This window comes from Protopterus annectens, chromosome 2.part1 (genome assembly GCF_019279795.1).
Source record: "Protopterus annectens isolate FY-2018-M chromosome 2.part1, PAN1.0, whole genome shotgun sequence".
NCBI lineage: Eukaryota > Metazoa > Chordata > Ceratodontiformes > Protopteridae > Protopterus > Protopterus annectens.
This window is the reverse complement of record NC_056729.1, coordinates 1,339,805,321-1,339,820,628: the sequence shown is the minus strand read 5'-3', so window position 1 is coordinate 1,339,820,628 and position 15,308 is coordinate 1,339,805,321. Positions and strand designations below refer to the sequence as shown.

The 15,308-nt window shown below is 43.3% G+C and overlaps 1 protein-coding gene across 1 annotated transcript in view; it reads left to right on the top strand.

The window, feature by feature from the left end:
• TRMT44 (tRNA methyltransferase 44 homolog) overlaps positions 1–15,308 on the top strand; it is a 587,826-nt gene that overhangs the window by 334,311 nt on the left and 238,207 nt on the right. Inside the window, exon 7 of the mRNA XM_044063563.1 lies at positions 12,042–12,148. Coding sequence (XP_043919498.1) covers positions 12,042–12,148 — 107 coding nt within the window. The remainder of the gene's footprint in view (positions 1–12,041; positions 12,149–15,308) is intronic.

The window sequence follows — 15,308 nt, the reverse complement described above, 5'->3', positions numbered from 1 at the left end:
GCAGATATATGCTCAAGATGTTGGAGGGGGTATGACTCCTGAGGGCACACATAGTATAGAGAGAAAGCCATGTCCTTGATGACTGGAGAAGCAGCATACTAATACCAGTGTACAAGAACAAAATGGATATCTATTACTGTGGGCAGTACAGAGGTACTTAGCTCTTGTCACACCCTATGAAAGTTCTGGAGAGAATGAGGAACAAAAATAGAATTTTAGGTAGTAATACAGTTTGTTGGGTTGCCCTGACACTCTGCAGATCATTGTTTGAAGATGATTAGGGTATATGTGAAGCTGCAGCAGGGGATGGGATTGTCTCTTCCTTGATCTGGTGTACTGATGGATGATGCACTCCTTCCCTGCCTTCATTTCTAGCAATTTCATTGAACAATTTCTTACCAGCCAGTGTTCCAACTCAGTACAGATGAAACTGTAAAACAGCCTGCAGGTGTCAGTGTAAACAGGTGGGTCTACTTAATATGTGGTTTTGCCTTCAGGATCACAGTCCTTAATCTGTCATCTTCTACACTGATGGTGTGTCATCAAACCTGGTAACATTGGTGTTGATGCTGTCAGTGCAAGGCATTTCAGCTGTTCCAGCAGATGGGATCAGGCTTTCAGGACCGGGATTGGAACTGATCTTGTCAGCACCATTGCAAGTCTCTGAAGCTTTAACCTTTAGATCTTTCATCCCAAAGTTCATAATACTGGGCTCATGCCTGTTGGGTCATCTGGTGCCAGTGTCTGTGGTCAACAGTTGGTGCTAGGATTTATACCAATGTAATTTGTGTCTACATCAATGGGTGTTGACTTTCAGGTGCTTGGTGTTGATATTCCTGGCTGCAAGTGTTGCTTCAACATTAATTTCAGCATCTGTATTGCAGAGTGTGCTGCATGTGCACTGCTTGGCACTTGAAAATGCATTGAGTTCAACTAGATATTCTCTTCTGCCTGCTCTTTCAGTCACTCAGCCTTCTCAGCAGCAGGACGGAGTGTGACAGATGATTACTGTTGTCGTCAGAGATGCATGGAAAGAACCAGATGATGGGGCATATATTTTCAGTACTCTCCATTCTGGTCTCAGTCTGCTTTGGTCTCATTTTTGTAGACACCTCTGCATCTGAGGTCTTCACAACCCAGTTAATGTACACATCTAGCAAGCCTGACCTGGACTTTTACTCCCTTTAGTTAACTGCATGGTTACTCCACTTCCAGGTATGGTCAGGGAGACTTGGCATGTCTGCAAAATAACTTTACTAAACTCAGAAAATGTTAATTCAAGCACCAAAAAGGGAATTGGCTAAGCTTAAAATGTCCTCCAAGTGAACCTATGTTGTGGTACTAGTTATAAAAAATTGCCCTTTTTAGATCACTAAGTGCCCCTCTCACCCTCTGCCCCCCCCCCCCCCCCAGTCTTCAACAGCTTCTGGCACCTATTGGGGGCAGTATGTGATGTAGAGCAAGTAGTATAGTAGCTCCAAGCCATTCATAACAGTACTTGTTATGCATCTGTGTAATGTCAGAAAGATGAAAAACAAGGTTGTCTTTTTTTCTGATTTTGGAATATAATCTGCACGTCATGTACAAGCTTATTACAGATGAAGTCTTGCGTATGAACCTTGTCATAACAAGGTCATTTTTTGCTCAGTTTTGAAACATGATCAGAGAACAACATATGTTACAAAACTGAAGCTGTACTGATAAATGGTGAAGCACAGCAGAGGTACATTCAGGGGTGCTGCTTCTGCTGCAAAGCTGTCATCAGTTTGTCCCTTCACAGTAATTTAAGAAGCACTGGAACATAGTTCTAGTCATAAAGCTTACATTTCTTTAACTTATTCTTTTGTTATCAGTCTTCAGAAAGCAGATCACAACACTTTTTGAAATCACTTGACACTGTTGCTTCTTTCTGTAAACTATAGAAAATTAGAAAAATGTAACCATGCCTGGAGGAATCCTCAAGTGGGCATAAGAAGAAGTTGCTTATTTCAACTTGAACGTGACCTCCTAGCAAGCACACTGGTAGCATTATCAATCAGTAGTTACATATATCACTTTTACTCATTGTTTTATTTTATTCTTATTTGTTAACCAGTGTAGAGCAATAATCCAAATGGACCTTCTTCATGTTCAACCTGAAAAAAACAGATAATTAATAAGACTTAGTATACACCAAATTGAATGTTGTCAAAACTTGTAGAGAGATGGCAACATGCAACAGATATTAGAATTTGAATATGGGAGGAAATCGTACATAAGCTGCAGTTCACATATTCAGCAAACAGCAGATACAGCAGAAAGGTAATATAGTGTTAGAACTATATTACAGAAGTTGATATGTTATCTGCATACAATAAATATTCAGTGTATGTGAAACAGATGTTCCTGAGGGGTTTGAAAAAAAAAAACACTGGCAGCCTTTGAAGTTGAATGAAAAAGGCAGAAAAGAAGGACAGAAGTGGAAGGTATTTTTCAAAGGTATAGGTTGTCATGGGTAATGAGTTAAACAGTTGACTTTTAGAGGGAGAATAAAAGTAAATGATCCAGTAAGAGGATGTTATGCAATTCCTCCATTTAGGTAAGATTGCATAGTGCATTTTGAATAGTTGTGTTGGAAAGTATTTGGGGAGATGAGGGAGGTAATTTGTTTGTTTACCCTCAGAAACACCTTTTTGTGATCATGGGCCACCGTGATTTGTATTCATTTTCCTGTACATTTCTAGAGAAACAAATAATTGTACTATGTCCTTCTATTCTCATGTTGCAGTATTCATAACAGTAGGGAGGTTACTGCCTGCAGTGCCACCATCCGACCAGTATACCAACGTTTTTGCTCCTGGAGGGTATGCGTGACGTCCCTTGTCAGGGCATAAACAGACGTAGGGTATAAAAGTGACGTCTGCACATACCCTCTTTGGAATTTTTCTGCTGCAGTGAACATCGGACTCCTGTTTGCCAGTTCCGAAAGCAGATCGCGTTTTTCAAATGACTGGTTAAAGTTACTGCTCCTGAGCAGACGACCGTTTCAATCAACCGATACAGATAAGTGCCCTGTTGTGTTTTTCTTTGCCTTTTGATTACTGTTAAGACATGCATGTCAACTAGAAAGGGGAAGTGTGCTTGTGGGAGACAAATTCCTCGCAAGGACGCACACAAAAAGTGCATATTTTGCTTAGGCAACGCCCACGACCATACGTCCTGCCCCATTTGCAAATCTTTTGTCCCAAAACACTTCACAGCCATCTGGCTGCATTAAAACTGTATTTGGAAAATCAGAGATTATGACGTCTTGCACTTGGTATGGAAGGTGGAGTAGGCCGATCCGCCGAAGAAGGCCAAGAAAAATCAGGCCAGAATCCCACGCTGCGCCTCAGGCGTCGGAGCAGATTCTTGAGGCTGTTGAAAGCCCAGGATCATCTCAGACTTCCATTTCCAAACCAGGCCCAGGAACTTCAATGGAAGCTGGGATGGTGGAAACTTTAAGTACATCCGCTGAGGCTAATCAGCTATCAGATCCTGATGGCAGAGGGGAACCATAGCTCATTCAGTCGGAGGGCCCTGCTCCTACACTTCCACCCAAACAGACGTCAGCTCCGATTCTTTCTCCACCAGCTATCCCTTTGAAGAGAAAACAAAACGTAAAGCATCCTAAACCCCAACTGATTCCTGGATGAGAAGTATTTTCACAAAGTCTGCATTTCAGGCTCTGCAGACACAACAGTTACCACCTGGCTCCTCTCCTCGACCCCCTTTAGAGAGGTATCAAAGGAAGACTACTCTTCTTCAGAGGAATCTATTACTTATGAATCACAAATAGACCCCCCCCCCCAAGGATTTCATTACCCCAAAGGAGGAGGACTCCTTTACTCCTGAGTCCCCAGGGGAAGAATTCACCTTTGGAGACTGTTAAGAGAAAAAGTTTTAAAACATACTGTTATTTGTCTCTTTCTCCCATCTAGCAAAATGAATATGCTGTTTGCTGAAGTGTTGGTAAGAAAAGGTCATTGAACCATGTTTATTAAAGATGGGCTTTACCTATGATAGATGTAGTTTGCTTATGAACATGAATAACATCTGTTTTCTATACTTCTGAATAAGAGTTAATTTACTGAGGCAGGCTGTGGAAAATTCCAGCTACCACTGTTGAACTAAGTATTCTGTACCTTTTTGAACATTCTGTACTAACTGTGGTTTTGAGGTAAACATTCTACACTAGCTGTGGTTTTGAGGTAAAGCATTCTTTTCTGAGGTAAATTGTGATCCTAGATATTTTTCATAGCCAACTGTCAACTGTCAGAAATGTAACAAAAGCTATTTTGGCTTGTGACAGGAAAGTATAAAAGTTGATGTCAGTAAACAAGCTGATCAGATTGAGATCATCTTGGCCAACATGCTGCTGTAATCTGGTTAGCTGCAAATAAACAAGTTTTTCATCACCTGAGGCAGATTTGACTCGCTTGAATTTTTTCTTCTGACAGAGACTCTCCCTCATGAGGGAACATTTTAAGTGGCACGCATCAACAGTATCTGACACCAAGAAAAGGTACTTTGACCTACTACAAGTGGAGCAACCATCTACTTCTGCTTTGCTACCTGCTTTCCAGGATGCATTCTTGGCTGCTTCCCCAGACTAACAACCACCATCCTCTAAACATCCGGACCATTTCTATAAGGTCCCTCAGGACATCCAGTTCCTTTTTAAAAATCCTCCAGCAGACCCAGCAGTTATTGCAGTCTCTGCTGACAAAACATCAAGACAGTTGACTTCTGCTGCTCTCTACCCCACAGATAAAGACAGCAAATTCATAGACAGACTAGGGAAGAAAGTGTATACCTCCTCTACTCTGGCTATAAGAGCTCTCGACTACCAAACACATATGGCTAGATATGTCCTGGATACCATCCCAAAGCTTCTACCCTCCTTTCTGAGGGTCCTGACTCTCCCATTAAAACCCAAATCAACAAAATGATTGACTTCAACAGTTGGCTAAGCTTCTGGTGTCATCCAGTATCTGTCTGCCTGGGAAGACATGATTGACAGACCATGATGCTTTGCCAGAGATGGTCTGCACCTGTCGCCCCTGGGATTCAGGTTACTGGCTAAGGCTCTTGCCACCCCTATAATGCCTTTTTTAGGCAAAGTTCAAAGGACAAAACCACCACCGTAGCAGGTACAAGCACGCAAAATCTGAAGGTAATGCTACTCAATGCTAGAAGTCTAAACCACAAAATGCACTCTCTCGAGGCACTCCTAAAAATGGAGAACATCGATATCTGTGCAGTAACTGAGACCTGGTTCAAGGCTCCAGAGAGCACCCCTGCAATACCAGGCTACAACTCTTACAACACTTTTCGGCCACCAAACCAGGACCGAAACACTAAAGGTGGAGGAGTGTCAATATTCACCAAGGATATTCACACCACCAGGCTAGCTGCCAACCACAATGCATCTGAAATTCTCCAGGTGCAACTAACACTAGGTAAGACTGCAATCCAAATTGTAGCTTGCTACAGATCCCCCGCCATACCCCAAGATTCTCACTACACCTTTCTAAACATACTGGAAAATATTAAGATAGAACCAAACACCCTAATACTGGGTGATTTTAACTACCCTGCCATTAACTGGGAAAACTACTCATGTACCAACACCTTTGCCCAACGGATCTTGGAATTCAGAAATTCCAACGCCCTGGATCAACTAATCCATAGTTCCACCAGGGGCTGCAATATCCCAGACCTGGTCATTACCAACATGGGAAATCGATGCTCCACACCTATGGTCACCCCCCTCGTTAGTCAGGTCTTGACCATAAGCTAATCACCCTTAACATCCACATCCCATCCCCTCCCCCCAGTAAGGAAACCTCCATAAAAAACTTCTCCAAAGCCAACTTCATGCTACTCAAGTCAGAAGTGTTCAACTGCTGAATCCTACAATAAGGCACTGTATGAGCACATCCACTCATGCATGAATTGTGCCATCCCAAATAGAACCAAGATGCTCTCATCCAAAAAAAGGAAGCCAATCTGGTGGTCCCCTGCCAAAAAGAAACTTTACAACAAAAAGAAGAAACTGTTGCAGTAAAGAGGAGAATCCCAGGATGCAAAAAACTCCCTTACCAGCCTCAGTAAGAAACTGAGATCCCTCATAAAATCCTCCAAAGCTAGTTACAAAAATAAAATTGCCAAAGATTCCAAAGACAACCACAAGGCATTCTATAACTATGTCAAGAATCTAAATGGCAATGCTCAGATCTGCTCTGAGCTAAAACAGAATGGCATTAAATATACTGATCCCAAGGATATTGCCAATATCCTGGCAGATCGATTCAGTGCCAACTTCACCCCCCTCTCACCCCCTAAATGGCCCATCTCAGTACCAGAAGATTGCCAAGTTCCAGTAATGACGGCCACGCAGGTAAAAAACGCACTCTCCAAAGCTAAGAATACAGCATCCATGGGACCAGATGACATCCCGAGCTGTGTACTACATGAACTACAATATGAACTGGCACCTCACCTAAGTGTCATGTTTAATCATAGCCTCACCTCAGGTTTCGTGCCCACTGAGTGGTGCAGAGCTTATCCCACTCCACAAGGGGGGATCCACCTTGGATCCCAGAAACTACAGTCCCATCAGTCTGACAAGCTTTATCTGCAAGGCCATGAAGTGTATTATCATGGAACTTATAAACAAACAAAGACATTGGCAACCTTCAAACACTGGACCTCACCCAGTTTGGGTTCGTGATGGGCCGATCTTGTCTCCTGAACCTGATTGATTTCTTTGAATCAGTCTTCAGAGCCATGGAAAGGGTAAGGTGGTCCACACAGCCTATCTAGACCTTGCCAAGGCCTTTGACACCATCCCCCACTCTGAAATCATAGATAAACTTACTAAGCTGGGCATTAATCCCTACGTCACCCAATGGGTTGCTAACTGGCTTACTGATAGAACCCACACTGTAAAAGTAGCCGGCTCCAAATCCAGCTCCAGACAAGTGACAAGTGGAGTACCTCAGGGTTCAGTCCTGGGACCACTCTTGTGTGGCATCTACTTCTCTGAAGTACAGGCCAACACTAAGGGACTCTGGCTAACAAAGTTCGCAGATGACTGCAAACTGGGAGCCATTATTGAGTCCCCAAATTATGTGGATACTCTACAAAAGGGCCTGATGATTGGTGCCAGAGCCATGGGCTCAAGCTCAGTGCCAAGAAATGTATAGTTATCCCCTTTGGGAAAAAAAAATGTATCCATGAATTACCATATAGGGGGCAGTACACTAAACACCGAATGTGTGATAAGAGACTTAGGGACACAGGTGGACAGTGGTCTCACCTTCGATAACCACATCGCCACAACAGTCAGGAAATCCTTCTATGTGACACACCTCATCAGTAAGGGCTTTTCATCCAGAAAAAAGGAGGTCATTGTCCCACTGTACTCATCCCTGATTAGACCCATTATAGAATACAACGCTCCATTTGGTATGTACCTCTCAAGACCATCTGCAACAACTGGAAAGGCCGCAGAAATACCTCACTAAAAGAATCACAGGCCTAAAGCAGATGCCCTATGCTAACCGCCTTAAAAAACTCCAGCTATACTCTGTCGCATATCGTCTACTCAGAGGCAATCTCTGCCTAACATACAAGGCCATGTCAAACTCAGAGCTGTTGGATATGCTACACTTAAAGAAATCCCAATCCCTCAGAGCCACATGCTCCAGGGATCTAAACTTTGTCATCACAATAAACAAAACATGCTGGAGGGATATTTTCCTGACCCAGAGACTCCCCAGACTCTGGAATAGATTGCCCATACATGTCAAGCAGAGTACCTCTTTGGCCCTCTTCAAAAGGAACCTTGACGATTGGATGGGAGAAAGGAAATTCTCCCCGGGGATCACGTCAGTCGCCCTGTTAGACAGGGGTCCAGGGAAGTAAATAGTGTGGGAAGAAATAGCCAGGGAATTGTTATGGCTAGGCTTGTATAGGCCCTAGGGCTGATAGCCTAGTACCAACCTATGAACACCCTACTATCCACAGCATTCCAAGTGAATAGGCATGCCATTAACTGCACTTATGATACTGTGGAAGACTCATCAAAATCTGCTGCATTAGGATAGGTGTTAAGGCGCTTTTCCTGAGTGAGGCTACAACCTCTCCCTATGGATGTTCAAACGAAATTGCTTGACGCACCCCTGGACAGTAAGGCCCTGTTTGGCGAAGCCTCAGCAGAGCTTCTCAAATCCCTTCCAGAAAAGGGAAAATAATTACAAAACCTAAAACATTTACTGGTATCCCCTATACCCAGATACCACAGGAGGTACCCACAAAACCCTTCTTTTGTTAGAAGACAGTCATCACACCCATCTCCTCAGTCAAAGGGGCATAGACAACCAAGGAGAAGCTCTACTCCCAGTTTTCTTCTACCACACACTTTTGGATTCAGTCTGACCAAACCAGGCCACCTCCACTGTGACTTACCACCCTTAGACCCAAACACCCCACTATCCCTTCATCTCACCTTCTCCCTACCCTCCTAGTGGGATAAATACATCAGAACAATGGGTCTTCTCCATCACTCGGAGGAGATATTTCATTACTTGGTGGATGTTACCCCCCAGGGTATTCCTCAACCACCTACAAACCAAGCTCACCTTTTCCCACCCATCATTCAACAACTACTTGCTCAGGGCACCATAGAACAGGTACCTTACCCACAAAGAAACATAGGCTTCTACTCCAGAATGTTTCTGGTACCAAGGAAAGACGGCCCATGGAGGCCAATTCTAGACTTATCTTTCCTAAACCTCTTTCTCAAGGTACCCAGCTTCAAAATGATTACCTTACTCCTGCTTTTACCACTCATACCAGCACAGGCTTTCATGATAGCCCTGAATTTGAAGTATGCCTACCTGCACATTCCTATACATCCAGGTTACAGGAAATTCCCCTGCTTTGCAATAGGTTCTTTTCATTTTCAATTCTCTGCTTTGCCCTTTGGCCTCTCCACTGCTCCTCGAGTGCTCACAAAGTATCTAGTGCCCTTCATTGCCCACTGCAGGACGCAGGGTATACTGATATACCCATATCTAGATGACCTGCTAATTCTTCATCAAGACCACCAAGTCCTTCTACTTCACCTACAACAGGCAATTTCCACCCTGACTCAATTAGGGTTTACCATAAACCATGAAAATTCTTACCTGACCCCCTCTCAAGACCTGTTTTTCTTTGGGATGCAGGGTCAGAACAGACAGAATGAAAGCCTTCATTCCAAGCCAAAGAATCCTAGACCTTTGTCTATTCTTCAAAAACATCTTCAACCACTCCTCCTTGCCAGCTTGGGAATTCCTAAGAATATTAGGCCACATGGCATCCCTTATACCCATGTTGCTTCTGACAAGACTCCACATGTGAAAAATCCATTGGATCCTAAAAAACTTATGGAGCCAGCACTCCCAGCCCCTGGCCTCACCCCTTCCCCTACTTCAGTGTCTGAAGAGGGAATTCCAGTGGTGGGTATCAGCACTTCACCGCAACCAAGGAACCCCCCCCTTACAGGTTCCAGCCCCCCTACAACAGGTCTCCACAAATGCATCAGACTTGGGGTGGGGTGCAGTGCTTCTAATAAACCAGAATCAATTCTCTGTGCAAGGCAGATGGTCCAACCTAAGACAAAAGGACCATATCAACATCAAGGAAATGAGAGCAGTACTGCTTGCCCTACTAACATTCAAATCAGCTCTTCAGCCAGGAGCCCTGAAAGTGATCACAGACAATATGACTGTCCTGTGGTATGTAAACAAGGGGGAACAAAGTCCTACCCTCTGTGCAGCTTGGCCATCCAAATATTGAACCTAGCATCATTACTCCAGATTTATCTGGTAGCAGTGTATATTCCCTCAACAGAGAATGTTATGGCAGACACACTCAGCAGAACTTTAGCTCCCTTTCACAAATGGATGCTTCACAGAGAGTTATTCCTGGACCTTATCCACAGGTGGGGCATTCTGCAAGCAGACTTCTTTGCCTCCCCCCGGAACAGACAGATGCCCAGATTCTGCACAAGGGACCCACATCCACAAGCTTGGAAAGTGGATGCCTTCTTTCCTTGGGAGGGAATGTACCTCTATGCCTTCCCTCCCTTCACACTGATTCAGAAAGTCCTCTTGAAAATACAGAGAGACAGACCCAAAATCCTGTTGGTGACCCCGTTTTGGTAAAGGCAACATTGGTTTCCCCTTCTCCACCTGCTTGCTAAGGGCAATCATCACAGGTTACCCCACCGAAATGACCTGCTCACACAGGACAGGGGATCCCTACTACACTCCCAGGTGAACAATCTGAAACTGACCTTATGGGTGATAGGGTTCTAATCCCCTACAGATGCCTACATTCAGAGGATGTACTCAATGTTCTGCAGGAGGCCAGAAAACCTAGAACCAGGAGAAATTATGTATTTAAATGGAACAGATTCTCCAAGTCTCGTCAATGGAAAAAACAGGACCCTTTGACTACTTCTGTATTGACGGTCCTTTCCTGTTTGTGTGAGCTGCTTCACTCAAAACTAACTTACTCTTCAGTCAAAGTCCATTTATCTGCCATCTCTGCTTGTCTGCCCATATCACCTCCTCTGGCTTCCAGATTGGAAGTCAAGCTTTTTCTGAAAGGGGTACTTCATATTAGACCCCCCCAGAAAGCCTATACCCCCTCCTTGGGACTTGAATTTTGTAGTAGAAAAACTTACATTGCCACCTTTTGAACCAGCTCATTCAGTATCCCTGAAGCTGTGCACCCTGAAAACAGTTCTACTAGTGGCTCTCACCTCCGCCAGGAGGGTATCAGAGGTACAAGCCCTTATGGCTACCTCTCCTTACCTTATTTTCCACAAGGACAGAGTTGCCTTCAGGACTAACCCTATCTTCATGCCTAAGGTGGTTAATGAACTCCCATTAAACCAGACCATTAACCTACCGGTTTTCTACCCTCATCCACAAAATTCCTCAGAGATGACTATCCATTCTTTGGATGTCCACAGGCAACTGAGGTACTACTTAGACAAAACCAGACCTATCAGAAAGTCTGATCAACTATTCATCTTCTTCCATCCATGAGCTAGGGAAGGCAGTCTCCAAGCAGACGATTTCTTAATGGATGTCAAAATCCATTGGCATGTGCTATTCCTGTCATGGAAAATCCTTGCATGGTCATGTCAAACCTCGGTCTACCATGGCTGCTGCCTCCTCAGCTGCCTTTTTCAAAGGGATTGACTACATTTTCATTTTAGAAGCTGCCACTTGGACTTCAGTTCACACCTTTACAAACTGGAACTAACCTCCAGAGCCACAGCGGGGTTTGCTAGGTCAGTACTCCAAGGCCTCATTGACCAGGGAACCCAATTCTCCACCCAGGCTCATACCTAAAGCTGTGATGCTCTGCCTACTGTTATGAATACTGCAACATGAAAATAGAAGTACATAGAATAGTTGTGTAAGAACTTAACAAAACCTTAGATGTCCTCTTCCATGTTGCAGTATTCCGTCCCACCCACCTGCATCTCTACTCTACCTAACTAACATACCATGGCCTGTCTGTGGGGACGTAGTCATTTTTCTCCCTCAGTGTCCCCACTAAACACAGCCTACCTACTTACCCTAGGTCTAGTCTACATGCAAGTCTAAGGGTCTCCCTATCTTAACCCACAGGAGTACTACTGTATGTGGCAGTTCATTCTGAAGAGGGTACGTGCAGACATCACTTTTATACCCTACGTTGGTTTGACAAGAGATGTCACACGTGTACCCATCAGGAGCAAAGACTTTGGTATACTACCCAGATGGTGGCACTGCAGGCAGCAACCTCCCTGCTGTTATGAATACTGCAACATGGAAGAGAAGGACACTTAAGGTTATGGTAAGTTCTTACACAACTATTCTTTATGTTGAAATGATGCTTATTTTTGATGCAATGAATCAAATTTTTATATGCAGCCTCTATTCAGCATTTAATTTGGCTTTTTTTTTTTAAAGGAATGTGCAATTATTCCTGGAGACAGTTTTCTCTTTCCAGGCATAGACTGGTTGATTGGAAATCATTCAGATGAGCTAACACCGTGGTTGCCAGTAATTGCAGCCAGGTATGTATAATATTTCTAGACACATTGTGGCTTAGCTAAAATTGAGTCAAGTCTTTGTTCTTCACAAAGTGAGTCTTCATTGCAGCTAATTAAGGAAAAGTTACATTCATTTTTAAATACATCACCAGAATGGAGGGAAGTATTACAGTACCATTTACATTAATGCTGCCAAGTATGCCTGGCCACTGTGAGTTTGACTTTTTCCATAGGCGATGTTTGTGTGTGCTTGCATACAAGAATTGTATGTCTTTCTTCAAGTATCTATTCTAGTTGTACTTGCACCAGGTAGCTTCACTGGTTTCATCAGTAAATCTTCAAGCACTGTTATAAATTGAAAAGCCTCATCATTAGTCCTGCTACTTGTGCTACATCTCCAAATCTTGATACTTTGGGAATGTATTATTTCCTTTTGAGTTCTCTTGTTGCAACATACAATTTATTAGATTTTGCCTATTCTAAATGTAAAGAGTACTGTAGATCAGGCCTACTGCCTCCGTTACAGTGACATAACTAGAGAACAGAGGATGGATGACGAGTGGTATGACATGAGTGCACAAGATCATGTCATGAAAATGTAAAAGGGTCAACCTGAACAGTCAGTAGATTGCAGGAGCCAACTGTTAACCTTGATCTAAGAATGCAGTTTATCATAGAGGGTATTCAGAGCCCATAAAATGACTACTGCACAAGAAGTGCATGGAAGCATTCAAGAGGGTATGGGATATGAGTGGAGAGGTAGTAGAATGTTAAATTCAGTTAAAGGGTCTAGTAGATATACTTTGCTTCCTTCTGCCATTTAGCAAATGCAATGTAGTATTCTGTAATAACTGTTCTACTGATCATTTTTGGCAAATTCATAGACTTCATAACTGTTGTCAGCTTAATGAAGAAATAGGTTGTACAGCATGCTTATTCTCTGATACATACCTTTTCAGGCTGATTATCTAGTTCCTCCATGTGGGGGAAACACACAAGTGGTGACAGACACACTTGCACCTGTTTAGTATGCATTTCTATTTTGTCTTTTTTATAACCACCCTTATCATATCATTTTCCCACAGTTCCCTGGTAGTAACCTTTCCAAGAAGGATACATTGAAGGAACCACAGTACTGCTATAGTATTTTTGTTTTCTTTGGTTGATTCTAGCAGTGGTAGTAGGTGTTGCATTTCAGTGCCGAGCACTTTAAGTTTGCACATTGTACTGCAGGCCCTGCATTATATGACAATACTGACCATGGGAAATGAAGGCACAGTAGGCAGCATTTACCTGTCATTGAGTATAAAACAGAAATATCAGTCACTCTAGCAGCACTGAAGGGTGATACATTTGTCAGTACCAGTCTGGGAAGTATAAAGAGCAGATGTGATCTGTTTGAATCAATGTTGCATTTATATGACCAGGGGGATATTGAATCTTTGCTGAAACCTGAGTGCATCATTATTTTTCTGCTCAGAGGCAATGCTGAGTGTCAAAGTCAGAAGTCATTTACAAAGTGAAAGCATGTGGTTACTTATTGAGAAAAAGTTTTGAAGCACTCTGTCAACCACCCCAACATTTCTGACCAGGAACCAGCTGGCTTGTTTGTGAAAGCTAAGGTGCTCACACACTTAAAGTAAAAATAGCCCAGTGTACCAGCCTCATTGTTTTTCACAAGCAATTCAGCTTGGTTCTGAATAACCTGCACTGTAAAAACTTGCCAATTATTGCTGAATTTTATCTACATTGAGAACATAAGCTTACCTTTCTGCTTTGCTGCACATTACACAAGAATGTTTATTGCCAAAATATCTCTGAACCTGATGAACCCAACTCAGGTTCTTCTAGGTATTCTGTTATGGACTGGTTCTGAATAAACATCCCATTTGGATACCATAAACCAAGGGGCAATCCTCCCATATTAAGTGACCACTGCCAATGTACTTTATGATATTTTGCTAAATTGCTTTATATGCAATACCAAACAATATTTTACTGCGTTATATATCACAACACCAAGAGCAACCTATGCTGTGCCATAGGATATATTAACTGGGTATGTGTTACCCTTCAAAATGTCTGAAGAGCAGGCATTGTCATGCTTCATGAGCTTTTTGATACTTCTTCAGGAAAGGGACTTCCTATTGCATGGAAAGGAGTAAATGATCCAGCACCCAGGATCATCTCAGAATTAGAGAAAAAGAGATTTTGCTTCCCACAAAGGTAGCATGGGAAAATGTTCTGACCCTGCATCCCAAAGAAAAACAGGTCTTGAGAGGGGGTCAGGTAAGAATTTTCATGGTTTATGGTAAACTATCCCAACAGAGTGTAGCCTTCCTGAGATCACAGATACACAGGTGAGAGCTGCCCTCTCCAAAGCAAAAAACACAGCATCAATGGGACCAGACGGTGTCCCAGGCTGCGTCTTACACGAGCTCCAAGAAGAACTAAACCCTCATATAAAGTCACTGTTCAATCTCAGCCTTACTACAGGATATGTACCCAAGGAATGGCGCACAGCAACAGTGGTCCCACTCCACAAAGGTGGTGCCACAACAGACCCCGGAAACTATTGCCGTATAAGCCTGACTAGCCTGGTCTGCAAAGCTATGGAGCGTATCATCATGGAAATCATAAACAAAGACATTGGGAACCTCCACACACTGGATCCTACCCAATTCGGCTTTGTTAAGGTCAGATCTTGCCTGTTGAACCTGGTCGACTTCTTTGCAACAGTTACCAAAGTCATAGATGAAGGGAAGGTAGTCCACACAGCCTACCTGGACCTCACAAAAGCCTTCGACACAATACCCCACTTGGGCATCATAAATAAGCTCACCAGCTTAAATATCAACCCCTATGTCACAAGATGGGTTACAGACTGACTCAGGGTTAGAACCCACATGGTCAGAATAGCAGGTGCCATGTCAGACTATAAACCAGTTACAAGTGGCGTCCCACAAGGCTCAGTCCTGGGATCTCTCTTGTTTAGTATATATTTCTCAGAGGTACAGGCTAACATGGGTGGACTATGGCTGACCAAGTTCGCAAATGACTGCAAACTGGGTGCCGTAATCGACTCTCTGGCTGACACAAGCATCCTCCAAAAGGGTCTCACAAAGACGGATAACTGGTGCCAGAGCCATGGCCTAAAGCTAAATGCCAAAAAGTGCATAGTCAT